Below are 15,804 nucleotides of genomic sequence, written 5' to 3'. Positions count from 1 at the left end.
TTTTGGCCTCCAAGGCTAATATGAGGTAACATGCTTTGTTATGAGAACACAAGTGGTGGGTGGTTATATTAAAATAACACTAGACAAGGCATTGTAGATAGTAAGTATTACAAATAACAGTTCTTAATTTTTGATTTTTTATTATTTGCGTAGGACGTTTATTGTCTCATACCTGATTTAAAAAGAAACGGTGCGAAATTTTAAAGAGAAAAATCATATTCTCTTTGTTAAGGATAGGGCATGCAATCGTTTTTTACACTTCTCTTGTTCTCTTTTAGACAATAGAAAGAAACAACTTGGCAAATTAAATTGTATTACGGTTAAACTTTACAAAATAATAAACTATAGATAGAGATAAGTATCAAAATTTCTCTTTAATCATTTAATTGTAAGTAGTACAAGGAAGTAACCACAATATAACTTTACAGCTCGCTTGTTTAAGGTTAGTTTATTATTGCAGTTATTATAAAGTATAAGATTTTAACTAATATTAAAATTATTTTCTAAGTTATGTTACTAATATGCAAATGACGTTTTATTTATTAAGCCAATGAAGTAATAACTTTTTATAAATTTTACAAATATTTTTTATTTAAAAAAAACAAAAAATTTAGGTTTAAATTTTTAAAACTAGTTTGTTGCTGACTGTTTGCTTGTTTAATAAATTAAATTCTTGTAGTTTTTATAATACAAACAAGATAAAATATTAACAAAATGTTTTAAAATACGTTTTTAACTTGCCTAATTTTAATAAATATTATTTTTAGTATATTAAAATAGTAGAATTAAAGTTGTATGACGTAACAATGGCTGATAATGACGTACCACCGATCCACCTTCACGTGACTGTTAATAAACACGATAGCAGGTAAAAATATTTTTTGTGATTTTTTTATAATTTTAAAGATTTTTTAAATTTTTTTTTTTTAACAAATTAATTTTTAAATTTAGAGAGATTGGAATGCACGTGGAACATGCAGGTAATGACGTCATAATTATGGTTTAAAAAAATTAAAAAAACAGATTTTAAAAAAGGTTTAAATGATAGATCACGTGACCCACCAAACACAAAGTACCCCACCACGTGATGCACAACCTAGTACCATGACGTCATCACCTACGTCACCATCTATTAGAATGTCACAATTAAGCTTAACTACGTCACCAACCAATACAACTGGTAATTAATTAATTTTAATTAAATATTTATTAAATATTTGACAAATTGTTAATTTTTTAAACTAAATTTTAATTTATAGAATTGTCTATGACGTCACAACTAATGGAAATCATCGAATACGAAGGTTTGTTTTTAAATAAATTTTATTTTCGGTTAAAAATATTGCAGTTTTTAAATAAAAAGGCACTTAATAATTTAGGCTTGTTTTAAATAAGCTCAATTTTATTATAGAAATAATGGCCAAACTTCACAATGAAAATAATTTCGACTCTGCCTATGTTAAAGCATTAAAGATATCGAAATACGATCTAGAAATACAAAATATTTCAAGTCTATTAAAATTATATGACCTTACCATGAAGGTTAAAATTTATGATTCGGTTTCCAGCATTCGAGATAAAATAACTTTAATAATTCGAAACAAAACTCAGCTAACTGCATCACAAGTTAAATCTGTATCTAAAGATCTTCGTATTCAGAAGAAATACCTGAAGTCCATTCTATTTCACCCGATCGCATTTTCCTTATTCGAGGATAATAACGACCCGGACAATGATGTTAAGAATATGGGGTTGTGTGTTGTGGGAATACAAAATTCAGTTAAAGAAATGTTAAAAGAAAATCAAAACATGAAAAGTGTGGTCCAGCATCACGTGATCCCACTCATGCGTGAACTTAAATCGAAAGTGGAAAACTTACCTGTAGTAAAAGCCGAACTTAAAATAACTAAACTGAGTTCGTGTTTGTGTAATATCGGGTATTGCGAGAACTTGGCAGATATCGACGAATTTCAAACATATACAGAGGGGCTTAGGTTGATGGATACAATCGAGAATAAACGAAAATATGAAGTTTACGGAACTCTCTTAAACAACATTGGTGTGTGGTATGATCGCCATTCTCGATACAGCGAAGCAGTTTCTAAATACACCGAAGCAATCGAAGCTTACAAACAAGCTACTGATTGGCCAAATGATGAAGTGAAACAAAGTGGTATCAAGACAACTGAAAACAACTTAAGAAGCAGCAAAGAGAAAATGTAAAAGTTTTAAAAAGTAAAAGTTAGACCCAAAGTAAATCGAATAGCACAACGATCAACTTATTTTTATCAACCATAAAATTCGGTTAAAATTTAACGAAATATCAACGCGGTAAAGAATCATGTTTAAATATTGACTTTTTGCTGTAGATTATAACTGTCTATTCATTTTAAACACGTGGTTACTTCCAAATTAGGTTCGAAATTGTTAAATTTTGTGTAGTTATCATGTAATGTTTATGTAGTTTTCTAGTTATTATGATTATTTTGTATATTCAATGATTTTATTAGTTATTCAGTTTGCAAAAATTCAATAAAAAAACAAAAAAAAATAGACTTTCAAATTGAACTTCTGTTTCTAAACAATTAGTTCTGTTAGTAATAGTTACGTCACTTAGTAAAATATCTAACATTTAAATTTTATTGTATTTATTTTAAATACAGAATAACATTTCCTTATTTTCAACCCATAAAACTTCTAATATTAGTTTAAGGCATTTGTTTCTGCCACTAAAACATCTAATAACACTAAACTTATCTTTTTTGGTGTAAAATAATTGACTTTACAGCCTTAACAAGGGTAAATGTAATTCAAAACCTCTTTTAACCTTTATAATAGGTGAAACAAATTGTCAAATATAATAAAGTTTGTTAAAATTGATTTGATTTATTTAACTTTATATATAAGTGTTAGGTTTATTATTCGTTCTTAATGTAGTTAAGCCATTTAGTGTAACTTTTAACTTCAAAGACTTTATTATTTTTGGCTGTTTTAAATCAATTTTTTATGGCTTGGCTAGAGTTTGTAGTGTTTAAAGCATTTTACTCAGGGGCGCCACCAAATGAAAGTAGTGGGCAACATATAATGAAGTCAGGTGCTCTATCTTTTACTTCACCGGTTTTTGATTTTAATTAGTTTTTGTTCCAGTGTTGTGGTAAACTGGTCATGGCATCTACTATAAGCAGAAAGGTTGCGAGTTTATATCGCACCAATGCCACGCAATATTCCATTAAGCAGAGTGTTTAACAGTTAGCTTAAAAATAAGTCACAACAACAGCACACTTTCTGATATTTTTTGTGTTTTTTGCTATTAATTCACAATAAAGTAAATTTTGAAGCATTAACATGTTCTTAATATACTTGGGTTTAATGAACAGACAGTATTATTATGTTAATTTAAAACTTTAAGGTCTAGAGTTTAATTCTCACCGATTGAGGTGAAAATTGCCACGAAAGCAGTTTAAGTAGATTTGAGCTTAATCGAATTTTTTATTTGCCGCTTGTGGGCGATAAAGTTTTAAGATTTTATATTAGATAGTGCGATAGAATATAGGGCAACAATTTACCGATCATAAAAGGTTTTTTAGACGCAACAATACCACATTGTTCGCTCATAAAACACGTCACAATTCCACAATCTTTTCAAATAGAGTATAATTTTTATCATTTTAGTTGCGTTAATATGAAAAAAATACCTAAACAAAATAAACTAAAAACTTGATTACTGTAAACAAAATAAATTTTTATAAAGTTTGTTATGATAAAAATCGCTTGAAAATTTAATATCTTTAACATTTGATTAATTTTGTGCAAGTCAAAGTAAGGTTTTAATTATTTTTAATTTGCAAATGTTAATTATAACGTCATATTGTTTTTAAATAATATCGAAAACAAATCATTTAGCGAAATGGGATTTCGACCAATACAAGTATTACAAAAATTAAAAGAAATAAAGTTGGTTGACTGTTACATTATAGCTTAAGTAAAGTTGTACAAACCAAATCAAATTTTTAATCCTCAACAAAAAGCTGTTCGTAATTTGATTCTTTAAAAAGGGTTTGTAAAAGAACAACTCGTTCAATCTTTAACTAAAGGTTGGCTCTAGTTTTAACCTTAGATATCACATTCAATTTAATCCTCTGTGTAATATAATATCCATGTAGTAACAACACATAAAGAAGGCTTTAGAATTTCGAAAACTTGTTTTTGCTGATAGTTTAACGTTGTTTTTTTAAATAAGTATATTTAATTTGTAAAAAAAAGATTATATAGTAATAATAAAATAAGGTTTTTACGTTGTTTATTTTTAAGAAAATATTATTTTTAGTTTATTAAAATATTTTAAATAAGTAAAATTAAAGTTATTTGACGTAACAATGGCTGATAATGACGTACCACCGATCCACGTTCACGTAAATGTTCATCGAGAGATTGGAATGCACGTGGAACATGCAGGTAATGACGTCATAATTATGGTTTAAAAAATTAAAAAACAGATTTAAAAAAAGGGTTTAAATGATAGATCACGTGACCCACCAAACACAAGGTGCCCAACCACGTGACGTTAATCCAGATAACATGACGTCATCACCTACGTCACCATCTACTAAAATGTCACAATTGAGCTTAACTACATCACCAACCAATACAACTGGTAATTAATTAATTTTAATTAAATATTTATTAAATATTTGACAAATTGTTAATTTTTTAAACTAAATTTTAATTTATAGAATTCTCTATGACGTCACAACTAATGGAAATCATCGAATACGAAGGTTTGTTTTTAAATAAATTTTATTTTTCGGTTAAAAAAATTGCAGTTTTTAAATAATAACGCACTTAATAATTTAGGCTTATTTTAAAAATATGCTTAATTTTATTATAGAAACAATGGCCAAACTTCGCAATGAAAATAATTTCGACTCTGCCTATGTTAAAGCATTAAAGATATCGAAATACGATTCAGAAATACAAAATATTTCAAGTCTATTAAAACTATATGACCTTACCATGAAGGTTAAAATTTATGATTCGGTTTCCAGCATTCGAGACAAAATAACTTTAATAATTCGAAACAAAACTCAGCTAACTGCATCACAAGTTAAATCTGTATCTAATGATCTTCGTACCCAGAAGAAATACCTGAAGTCCATTCTATCTTACCCGATCGCATTTTCCTTATTCGAGGATAATAACGACCCGGACAATGATGTTAAGAATATGAGGTGGTCTGTTTGCGGAATAAAAGAATCAGTTAAAGAAATATTAAAGGAAGATCAAAACATGAAAAGTGTGGTCCAGCATCACGTGATCCAACTCATGCGTAAACTTAAATCAAGAGTGGAAAACTTACCTGGAGTAAACACCAAACTAAAAGTTATTAAAATGAGTTCGTGTTTGTGTAGTATCGCATATTGCGAGAACTTAGCAGATATTGACGACTTTCAAACAAATACAGAGGGGCTTAGGTTGATAGATACAATCGAGAGTAAACGAAAATATGTATTTTACGGAACTCTCTTTAACAACATTGGTTCGTGGTATTATCGCAATTCAAAATACAGCGAAGCAGTTTCTAAATATACCGAAGCAATCGAAGCTTACAGACAAGCTACTGATTGGTCAAATGATGAAGAGAAAAAAAGTGTTATCAAGATGACTAAAAACAACTTGAGAATCACCAAAGAGAAAATGTAAAAGTTTTAAAAAGTAAAAGTTAGGCCCAAAATAAATCGAGTAGCATAACGATCAACTTATTTCAACCATAAAATTCGGTTAAAATTTAACGAAATATCAACGCGGTAAAGAATCATGTTTAAATATTGGCTTTTTGCTGTAGATTATAACTGTCTATTCATTTTAAACACGTGGCTACTTCCAAATTATGTTTAAAATTGTTAAATTTTGTGTATTTATCATGTAATGTTTATGTAGTTTTCTAGTTATTATGATTATTTGTATATTTTGTATATTCAATAATTTTATTGGTTATTCAGTTTGCAAAAATTCAATAAAAAAACAAAAAAAATAGACTTTTAAGTTGAATTTCTGTTTCTTAACAATTAGTTTTGTTAGTAATAGTTACGTCACTTAGTAAAATATCTAACATTTAAATTTTATTGTATTTATTTTAAATACAGAATAACATTTCCTTATTTTCAATCCATAAAACTTCTAATATTAGTTTAAAGCATTTGTTTCTGCCACTAAAACATCAATAACACTAAACTTACCTTTTTTGATGTAAAATAATTGACTTTACAGCCTTAACAAGGGTGAATGTAATTCAAAACCTCTTTTAAATATTTATAATAGGTGAAACAAATTGTCAAATATAATAAAGTTTGTTAAAATTGATTTGATTTATTTAACTTTATGTATAAGTGTTAAGTTTATTATTTGTTTTTAATGTGGTTAGGCTATTTAGTGTAACTTTTAACTTCAAAGACTTTATTACTTTTGGCTGTTTTAAATCAATTTTTTTCTGGCTTGGCTAGAGTTTGTTGGGCGCCACCAAATAAAAGTAGTGGGCAACATATAATAAAGTCAGGTGCTCTATCTTTTACTTCACCGGTTTTTGATTTTAACTAGTTTTTGTTCCAGTGTTGTGGTAAACTGGTCATGGCATCTACTATAAGCAGAAAAGTTTTAAGTTTAATTCGCACCAATGCCACGCAATATTCCATTAGGCAAAGCGTTTAACAGTTAGCTTAAAAATAAGTCACAACTACAGCACACTCTCTGATATTTTTGCTAATAATTCACAATAAAGTCAAATTTTCAAGCAATAACATGTTCTTAATATACTTGGGTTTAATAAACAAACAGTATTATTATGTTAATTTTAAACTTTAAAGTTTGGAGTTTGATTCCCACTGATTAAAGTAAAAACTGTCACGAAAGCAAATTAAGTAGATTTAAGATCGCTTAACCGGAATTTTTGTTTGCCGCTTGTGGGCGATAAAGTTTTAAGATTTTTTAATTAGATAGTGCGATAGAATATAGGGCAACAATTAAGTCAGTAGTGTAATATACAGGTCATAAAAGGTTTTCAAACGCAACAATACCACATTGTTCGCTCATAAAACACGTCACAATTCCACTATCTTTTTAAATAGAGTATAATTTTTATCATTTTAGTTACGTTAATATAAAAAAATACTTAAACAGAATAAACTAAAAACTTGATTACTGTATACAAAATAATTTTTTATAAAGTTTGTTATGATAAAAATCGCTTAAAAATTTAATATCTTTAACATTTGATTAATTTTGTGCAAGCCAAAATAAGGTTTTAATTATTTTTAATTTGCAAATGTTAATTATAACGCCATATTGTTTTTAAACAATATCGAAAACAAATTATTTAGCGAAATGGGATTTAGCATTAGCATTTATTTAGCAAAATGCAAGTATTACAAAAATGAAAAAGAAATAAAGTTGGTTGACCGTTACATTATAGCCTAAGTAAAGTTGTACAAGCCAAATCAAATGTTTAATCCTCAACGAAAAGCTGTTCGTAATTTGATTCTTTAGAAAGGGTTTGTAAAAGAACAACTCGTTCAATCTTTAACTAAAGGTTGGTCCTAGATTTAACCTTAGATATCACATTCAATCTGATCATCTGTGTAATATAATATCTATGTAGTAACAGCACATACAGAAGGCTTTGGAATTTTGAAAACTTGTTTTTGTTGACTGTTTGCTACAGTTTCATAAATCAAATATAAATAGTTGATAGTAAAAAAAGAATGAAATATATTTAAATGGTTTGTTAAATATTGGTTTATATTAATGCAATATTTAAATTATTATTTTAAATTTGTAACTCACTATTTTTAATTTTTAGCTTATTAATTTCTTTAGTAAAAATAAAGTTGTATGACGTAACAATGGCTGAAAGTGACGAAACACATATAAACATTCACGTAAATGTTCATAAACACGATGAAAGGTAAAATAATAACTTTTATAAAATCAATTTTTTAATTGTGTTAATCTATTTCCACAATTTTAAATGTTTTTGTTTAAGTTTTTTGTTATTTTTAAATTTAGAGAGATTGGAATGCACGTGGAACATGCAGGTAATGACGTCATAATTATGGTAAAAAAAATTTATAAAACAGATTTAAAAAAAGGTTTAAATGATAGATCACGTGACCCACCAAACACCAAGTATCAAACCACGTGACGCACCACCTAGTGCCATGATGTCATCACCTACGTCACCATCTACTAGAATGTCACAATTGAGCTTAACTACGTCACCAATCAATACAACTGGTAATTAATTAATTTTAATTAAATATTTATTAAATATTTGACAAATTGTTAATTTTTTAAACTAAATTTTAATTTATAGAATTGTCTATGGCGTCACAACTAATGGAAATCATCGAATACGAAAGTTTGTTTTTAAATAAATTTTATTTTTCGGTTAAAAATATTGCAGTTTTTTGAATAATAACACACTTAATAATTTAGGCTTGTTTTAAATAAGCTTAATTTTATTATAGAAACAATGGCCAAATTTCACAAGAAAAAAAAAATTAACTTGGCCTATGTTAAAGCATTAAAGCAATCGAAATACGATCTAGAAATACAGAACATTTCAAGTCTAATGAAGCTATATGACCTTTCTATGAAGGTTAAAATTTATGATTCGGTTTCCAGCATTCGAGACAAAATAACTTTAATAATTCGAAACAAAACTCAGCTAACTGCATCACAAGTCGATTCTGTAGCTGATGATCTTCGTACCCAGAAGAAATACCTGAAGTCCATTCTATTTCAACCGATCGCATTTTCCTTATTCGAGGATAATAACGACCCGGACAATGATGTTGAGAATATGAGGTTGTGTGTTCGGGGAATAACAATAACAGTTGAAGAAATGTTAAAGAAAGATCAAAACATGAAAAGTGTGGTCCAGCATCACGTGATACCACTTATGCGTGAACTTAAATCGAAAGTGAAAAACTTACCTGTAGTAAACGCCGAACTAAAAGTTGTTCAACTGGGTAGATGTTTGTGTAATATCGGGTATTGCGAGAACTTGGCAGATATCGACGAATTTCAAACATTTACAGAGGGGCTTAGATTAATGGATACGATCGAGAATAAACGAAAATATCAAGTTTACGGACATTTCTTAAACAACTTTGGTGTGTGGTATAATCGCCATTCAAAATACAGCGAAGCAGTTTCTAAATACACCGAAGCAATCGAAACTTACAAACAAGCTACTGATTGGTCAAATGATGAAGAGAAACAAAGTAATATCAAGATAACTGAAAACAACTTAAGAATCACCAAAGGGAAAATGTAAAAGTTTTAAAAAGTAAAAGTTAGGCCCAAAGTAAATCTAGTAGCACAACGATCAACTTATTTTTACAACCATAAAATTCGGTTAAAATTTAACGAAATATCAACGCGGTAAAGAATCATGTTTAAATATTGACTTTTTGCTGTAGATTATAACTGTCTATTCATTTTAAACACGTGATTACTTTTAAATTATGTTTAAAATTGTTAAATTTTGTGTATTTATCATGTAATGTTTATGTAGTTTTCTAGTTATTATGATTATTTGTATATTTTGTATATTCAATGATTTTATTAATTATTCAGTTTGCAAAAATTCAATAAAAAGACAAAAAAATAGACTTTTAAGTTGAATTTCTGTTTCTTAACAATTAGTTTTGTTAGTAATAGTTACGTCACTTAGTAAAATATCTAACATTTAAATTTTATTGTATTTATTTTAAATACAGAATAACATTTCCTTATTTTCAACCAATAAAACTTCTAATATTAGTTTAAAGCATTTGTTTCTGTCACTAAAACATCTAATAACACTAAACTTACCTTTTTTGGTGTAAAATAATTGACTTTACAGCCTTAACAAGGGTAAATGTAATTCAAAACCTCTTTTAACCTTTATAATAGGTGAAACAAATTGTCAAATATAATAAAGTTTGTTAAATTGGACTAATTATGTATTTTGAAAGTTTATTAATTGTTTTTGACGTGGAATAGTCATCTACACAGCCTAAACTAAATGTAAATTTCTTACCCGACCTGGACTTAAGTTACTTTTGTAAGTTCAAAAGATTATTTAAAATATTTTCTTAAAATTATTTTTTTGATTGGGTTTTTGACCTAGCATCAGTTTGCTACAGTAACTTACTCAGGGGCGCTACCACGTGGAAGCAGTAGAGATAAAATTTAAGATTTTATTTAGTAAACACAAGTGTCTTAACCATAATTTCTGTTGACATCTGGAATTACCTTTCCGCCTTTACTACTTGAAAAAGCTGGCAGAGTACTAAACTGCAGTGCGTTCAGTTTGTATGGCTTAAGCGAGTGTTTATGGGTAACGTTTTCATGCTTTGTTAATGCCCCGTTTGATAGTGTTGGTGTGCTAGCCCCTAACGTTAAAGTTAAAGTCATAGACACTGAGACTAGCAAAGAACTAGGACCTTACATGGAGGGTGAGATATGCATTAAGGGTCCATCGACAATGAAAGAATATTTCCAAGCTAAGGCGACGATATTCTAGCAAAGGAACCGACTGGTTGGTTTCGGTCGGGTGACGTAGGGCATTATGATGACAGAGGGTTTCTCTACGTCATTGATCGAAAAAAAGACGTGATTAAATTTACGGAAGGGTATTCTGCGTTTCCGTCCAAATTAGAAGAGGTTTTGCTGCAACACCCCTTAGTAAAAGAAGCTGCTGTAGTGGGCGTTAAGCATCCAACCTTATGCGAAGTAACCAAGGCATTTGTTGTCAGAGAGAACGACTCCTTGACAAGCGAAGTTCTTGTTAGTTTCTACAACGAGAGAGTGAAAGTAAGAGAACGTTTGACTGGTGGTTTAGAGTTTATTGACGAAATATCGAAAGCTGAAAAAGTGCTGAGAAGAAAATTGCGCGAAATGGAAAGAATTAAATTATTTGGTTCATCTTAATTGTCCCATATATAATGGTTGATATTTTTATTGCTGTAGTACCTGGGCCAAAGTTATTTTAATAATTCGGTTCTGGTACTAATATTTTTCTGTGTTTTTTTGCTAATTATTATGTTAATTTAAAATCTAAAGTTTTAAGTTAAATTCCCACTAATTAAGGCGAAAACTGTCATGAAAGCAAACTAAACAGTTTTAAGAATTGCTTATTCGGTATTTTTGTTTGCCGCTGGTGGGAGATAGAGGGTTTTCTGATGTTTTTTTGTTGGCTAAGTTCGGTCGTTTGTTATACTGGTCATGGTTTTGGATTACAAACTTAAATAGTTTGTGTTTAAGCTGCACGAATGCCACACTATCTGCTTTTAATTCTAGCGTTTCTGGGTAGCTCAAACACGTCACAATATCATATTCTTTCCGTTAAAATATAATACTTATATGTAAAGACTTGAAATTAATCTAGCAAAATTAATTTAAACTTTTTTATTTGTTTAAAATCATTTAGCGATGTGTGTTTAGAATTTTTTTATCTAATTATTTCAAATCATTTTAAGAAAAGAAAAATGTTTTACTTTTATGCTAGGTTCAGTGAATTGTAAGTTAGCTTAATAAATATTTTAGTCTCACTACACTACATGAGGTCCTGGGTTCGATCTCCATTGCTTTTATGCTGCAGTGCTGTAAAGTAAGGCGCTATAAACATTTTAAACTTCTGCTAAGCCAATATTTAAATGGCAGCTTTATTCTTAGACAATAATAATTAATAATATTCAAAACTGTCAAAGACAATTCAAGACTGGGCCTGGGTAACTGATTTTACACTATTATGTTAAGATCAGAAGTCGACCATCCCACATCGAGGATAAAAAATACATAAAAAAATTTACTAATAAAATGGCTAAAAATAAATTTTGTTGTTACATACCGGTTCCGCTTGAGTTTGTACAGACGTAATAGATCTTTGTTGTTAACAGAAAGGCTGCGCCCAAATTTAACATCAAGTTTAAATAAGGAAATTTTTAAACTTCTTTTATGCTGACTGTAGTTATGGTTTATTAAAATATTTAGTTCGTGTTAGAAGAAAGATAAATTGTTGAAAAGATGTTTAAAAATATTTTTTAACTTTTCCTTAATTTAAATGAAATTCTATTTTTAGTTTATTTGGTATTATAAGTTTCTGTTTAATAATTTTAAGAAACTAGTAAACCCGTCGCTCTTTAGCTCGTAAGACCAGCTAGCTTTATTTTACCATGGTCAATATTAAATATTCTTTTTAAAACGTTTTATTAGTACCTTTTCTATAGTAATAATGTTTACGTAATATGAAAATTCATTGAAAATGAAAGCAATTGAATTTGAATAACCTAAACGGTACCTGTCGAATCAAGCGTAAACAAAAAAAGGCAAAAATTAGGTTTTATTTTTACACAATATTTATGTAAACGTGACTTTAAACTATGATAAAAATCTTGTACAAGAATTTGTTTTTGTAGACTATAAAGTTTTTTTTATCATCAGTTCGCTCGGTCAGCACTTTGCATAAATAACTGAAAAATTATTTTTAGGTAGTTAATTTGCAGCTGGTAAACGCACTTTTAGCTTGTTTTTTAAGCTTAAAATTCTTACATTTTTGATTTCCTATTATTTGCGTAAGACGATTTTTTATCCATACCTGATATTTAAAAAGAAACGGTGCGAAATTTTAAAAAGAAAAATCATATTCTCTTTGTTAAGGATAGGGCATGCAATCGTTTTTTACATTTTTCTTGTTCTCTTTTAGACAATAGAAAGAAACAACTTGGCAAATTAAATTGTATTACGGTTAAACTTTACAAAATAATAAACTATAGATAGAGATAAGTATCAAAATTTCTCTTTAATCATTTAATTGTAAGTAGTACAAGGAAGTAACCACAATATAACTTTACAGCTCGCTTGTTTAAGGTTAGTTTATTATTGCAGTTATTATAAAGTATAAGATTTTAACTAATATTAAAATTATTTTCTAAGTTATGTTACTAATATGCAAATGACGTTTTATTTATTAAGCCAATGAAGTAATAACTTTTTATAAATTTTACAAATATTTTTTATTTAAAAAAAACAAAAAATTTAGGTTTAAATTTTTAAAACTAGTTTGTTGCTGACTGTTTGCTTGTTTAATAAATTAAATTCTTGTAGTTTTTATAATACAAACAAGATAAAATATTAACAAAATGTTTTAAAATACGTTTTTAACTTGCCTAATTTTAATAAATATTATTTTTAGTATATTAAAATAGTAGAATTAAAGTTGTATGACGTAACAATGGCTGATAATGACGTACCACCGATCCATCTTCACGTGAATGTTAATAAACACGATAATAGGTAAAAGTTTTTTTTTGTTTTTTTCGAATTTTATTTTTTTGATATTTTTTGTTTTTTTAACAAATTTATTTTTAAATTTAGAGAGATTGGAATGCACGTGGAACATGCAGGTAATGACGTCATAATTATGGTTTAAAAAAATTAAAAAACAGATTTTAAAAAAGGTTTAAATAATAGATCACGTGACCCACCAAACACCAAGTACCCAACCTAGTACTATGACGTCATCACCTACGTCACCATCTACTAGAATGTCACAATTGAGCTTAACTACGTCACCAACCAATACAACTAGTAATTAATTAAATTTAATTAAATATTTATTAAATTTTTGACAAATTGTTAATTTTTTAAACTTGAATTTTAATTTATAGAATTGTCTATGACGTCACAACTAATGGAAATCATCGAATACGAAGGTTTGTTTTTAAATAAATTTTATTTTTCGGTTAAAAATATTGCAGTTTTTAAATAAAAAGGCACTTAATAATTTAGGTTTGTTTTGAATAAGCTCTATTTTATTATAGAAATAATGGCCAAACTTTACAAGAAAAAAAAAATTGACTTGGCCTATGTTAAAGCACTAAACCAATCTAAATACGATCCAGAAATACAAAATATTTCGAGTCTAATGCAACTATATGACCTTACCATGAAAGTAAAACTTTATGATTCGGTTTCCAGCATTCGAGACAAAATAACTTTAATAATTCGAAACAAAACTCAGCTAACTGCATCACAAGTTAAATCTGCATCTAATGATCTTCGTACCCAGAAGAAATACCTGAAGTCTATTCTATTTAACCCGATCGCATTTTCCTTATTCGAGGATAATAACCACCCGGACAATGATGTTAAGAATATGAGGTGGTGTGTTTGGGGAATAAAGAATTCAGTTGCAGATATGTTAAAGGAAGATCAAAACATGAAAAGTGTGGTCCAGCATCACGTGATCCCACTCATGCGTGAACTAAAATCAAGAGTGGAAAACTTACCTGGAGTAAAAGCCGAACTAAAAGTTGTTCAACTGAGTAGATGTTTGTTGGATATCGGGTATTGCGAGAGGTTGGCAGATATCGACGACTTTCAAACAAATACAGAGGGTCTTAGGTTGATGGATACGATCGAAAATAAACGAAAATATGGAGTTTACGGAACTCTCTTGCACAACATTGGTGCGTGGTATAATCTCAATTCTAGATACAGCGAAGCAGTTTCTAAATTCACCAAAGCAATCAAAGCTTACAAACAAGCTACTGATTGGTCAAATGATGAAGTGAAACAAAGTAATATCAAAATGGCTGAAAACAACTTAAGGAGAAGCAAAGAGAAAATGTAAAAGTTTTAAAAAATAAAAGTTAGGCTCAAAGTAAATCAAGTAGCACAACGATCAATTTATTTCAACCATAAAATTCGGTTAAAATTTAACAAAATATCAACGCGGTAAAGAATCGTGTTTAAATATTGACTTTTTGCTGTAGATTATAACTGTCTATTCATTTTAAACACGTGGTTACTTCCAAATTATGTTTAAAATTGTTAAATTTTGTGTATATATCATGTAATGTTTATGTAGTTTTCTAGTTATTATGATTATTTGTATATTTTGTATATTCAATGATTTTATTAGTTATTCAGTTTGCAAAAATTAAATAAAAAAACAAAAAAATAGACTTTTAGTTGAATTTTTGTTTCTTAACAATTAGTTTTGTTAGTAATAGTTACGTCACTTAGTAAAATATCTAACATTTAAATTTTATTGTATTTATTTTAAATACAGAATAACATTTCCTTATTTTCAACCCATAAAATTTCTAATATTAGTTTAAAGCATTTGTTTCTGTCACTAAAACATCAAATAACACTAAACTTACCTTTTTTGATGTAAAATAATCGACTTTATAGCCTTAACAAGGGTAAATGTAATTCAAAACCTCTTTTAACCTTTATAATAGGTGAAACAAATTGTCAAATATAATAAAGTTTGTTAAATTTGTGTTAAGTCCATTTATATGAAAACTGATTTATATTTTCTCATTAATTTTAAATACAATTTCACACTCGGTTGGACACCATTAGCCGCTATTGTGCGCTTCTTTTGGATCGCCTTATCGCCTGGTCATTTCAAGTTTATCCCTTTTTTCCAGCGTTCTTAGTCACGTGATTTGTGTTTCGCCTTTTTTGTCTTTATTTGTATCGTAACTTGGAATAATTTTGGAATTCTACTTTTAGTACGTCATATATTTAGAATACGATTCGCCCTGTTCTAACAATTCATAAATGGTCTTTAGTTAGTTTTTGTTAAAAGTAATATTGATTTGTAAGTGTTAAGCCAGTATTGTTTTTGTTAATTGTTTTTCTTGTGTACTGAATATTGAATACATTGTAGAGTATTTCAATTGTTGTATCAGTCGAGTTAGACAGTTGCAATTCTGGGCCCATTATCGGTATTATTTTTATATTAACTGA

The 15,804-nt window shown here is 28.4% G+C and overlaps 5 protein-coding genes across 5 annotated transcripts; all 5 read left to right on the top strand.

Moving 5' to 3' along the window:
- The first annotated feature begins 205 nt into the window (after positions 1-205).
- LOC145751926 (uncharacterized) lies at positions 206-2,415 on the top strand. Its single transcript, XM_082568082.1, has 6 exons — positions 206-442; positions 768-868; positions 952-980; positions 1,049-1,180; positions 1,260-1,304; positions 1,412-2,415. Exons 2-6 carry the CDS (start codon positions 807-809, stop codon positions 2,221-2,223), a joined length of 1,080 nt encoding a protein of 359 aa, XP_082424208.1. The 5' UTR covers positions 206-442; positions 768-806; the 3' UTR covers positions 2,224-2,415.
- A 1,901-nt stretch (positions 2,416-4,316) lies between these two features.
- Positions 4,317-6,009, top strand: LOC145753013 (uncharacterized). Its single transcript, XM_082569392.1, has 4 exons — positions 4,317-4,455; positions 4,523-4,654; positions 4,734-4,778; positions 4,889-6,009. The coding sequence occupies exons 1-4, from the start codon at positions 4,377-4,379 to the stop codon at positions 5,698-5,700; spliced, it is 1,068 nt and encodes a 355-aa protein (XP_082425518.1). The 5' UTR covers positions 4,317-4,376; the 3' UTR covers positions 5,701-6,009.
- Positions 6,010-7,856: 1,847 nt separating this feature from the next.
- Positions 7,857-9,668, top strand: LOC145752914 (uncharacterized). Its single transcript, XM_082569281.1, has 5 exons — positions 7,857-7,957; positions 8,059-8,087; positions 8,155-8,286; positions 8,366-8,410; positions 8,520-9,668. Exons 1-5 carry the CDS (start codon positions 7,896-7,898, stop codon positions 9,329-9,331), a joined length of 1,080 nt encoding a protein of 359 aa, XP_082425407.1. The 5' UTR covers positions 7,857-7,895; the 3' UTR covers positions 9,332-9,668.
- Positions 9,669-10,489: 821 nt separating this feature from the next.
- LOC145753548 (long-chain-fatty-acid--CoA ligase-like) lies at positions 10,490-10,971 on the top strand. Its single transcript, XM_082569953.1, has 2 exons — positions 10,490-10,496; positions 10,565-10,971. The coding sequence occupies exons 1-2, from the start codon at positions 10,490-10,492 to the stop codon at positions 10,969-10,971; spliced, it is 414 nt and encodes a 137-aa protein (XP_082426079.1).
- A 1,070-nt stretch (positions 10,972-12,041) lies between these two features.
- On the top strand, positions 12,042-15,008 carry LOC145752633 (uncharacterized). The gene is made up of 6 exons (XM_082568936.1): positions 12,042-12,909; positions 13,235-13,335; positions 13,417-13,445; positions 13,513-13,629; positions 13,710-13,754; positions 13,863-15,008. Exons 2-6 carry the CDS (start codon positions 13,274-13,276, stop codon positions 14,672-14,674), a joined length of 1,065 nt encoding a protein of 354 aa, XP_082425062.1. The 5' UTR covers positions 12,042-12,909; positions 13,235-13,273; the 3' UTR covers positions 14,675-15,008.
- Positions 15,009-15,804: the final 796 nt, after the last annotated feature.

This window comes from Corella eumyota, chromosome 5, assembly GCF_963082875.1.
Source record: "Corella eumyota chromosome 5, kaCorEumy4.1, whole genome shotgun sequence".
Taxonomy (NCBI): Eukaryota; Metazoa; Chordata; class Ascidiacea; order Phlebobranchia; family Corellidae; genus Corella; species Corella eumyota.
The sequence above is the reverse complement of the archived record's forward strand: the minus strand, read 5'-3'. Positions and strand labels throughout refer to the sequence as shown.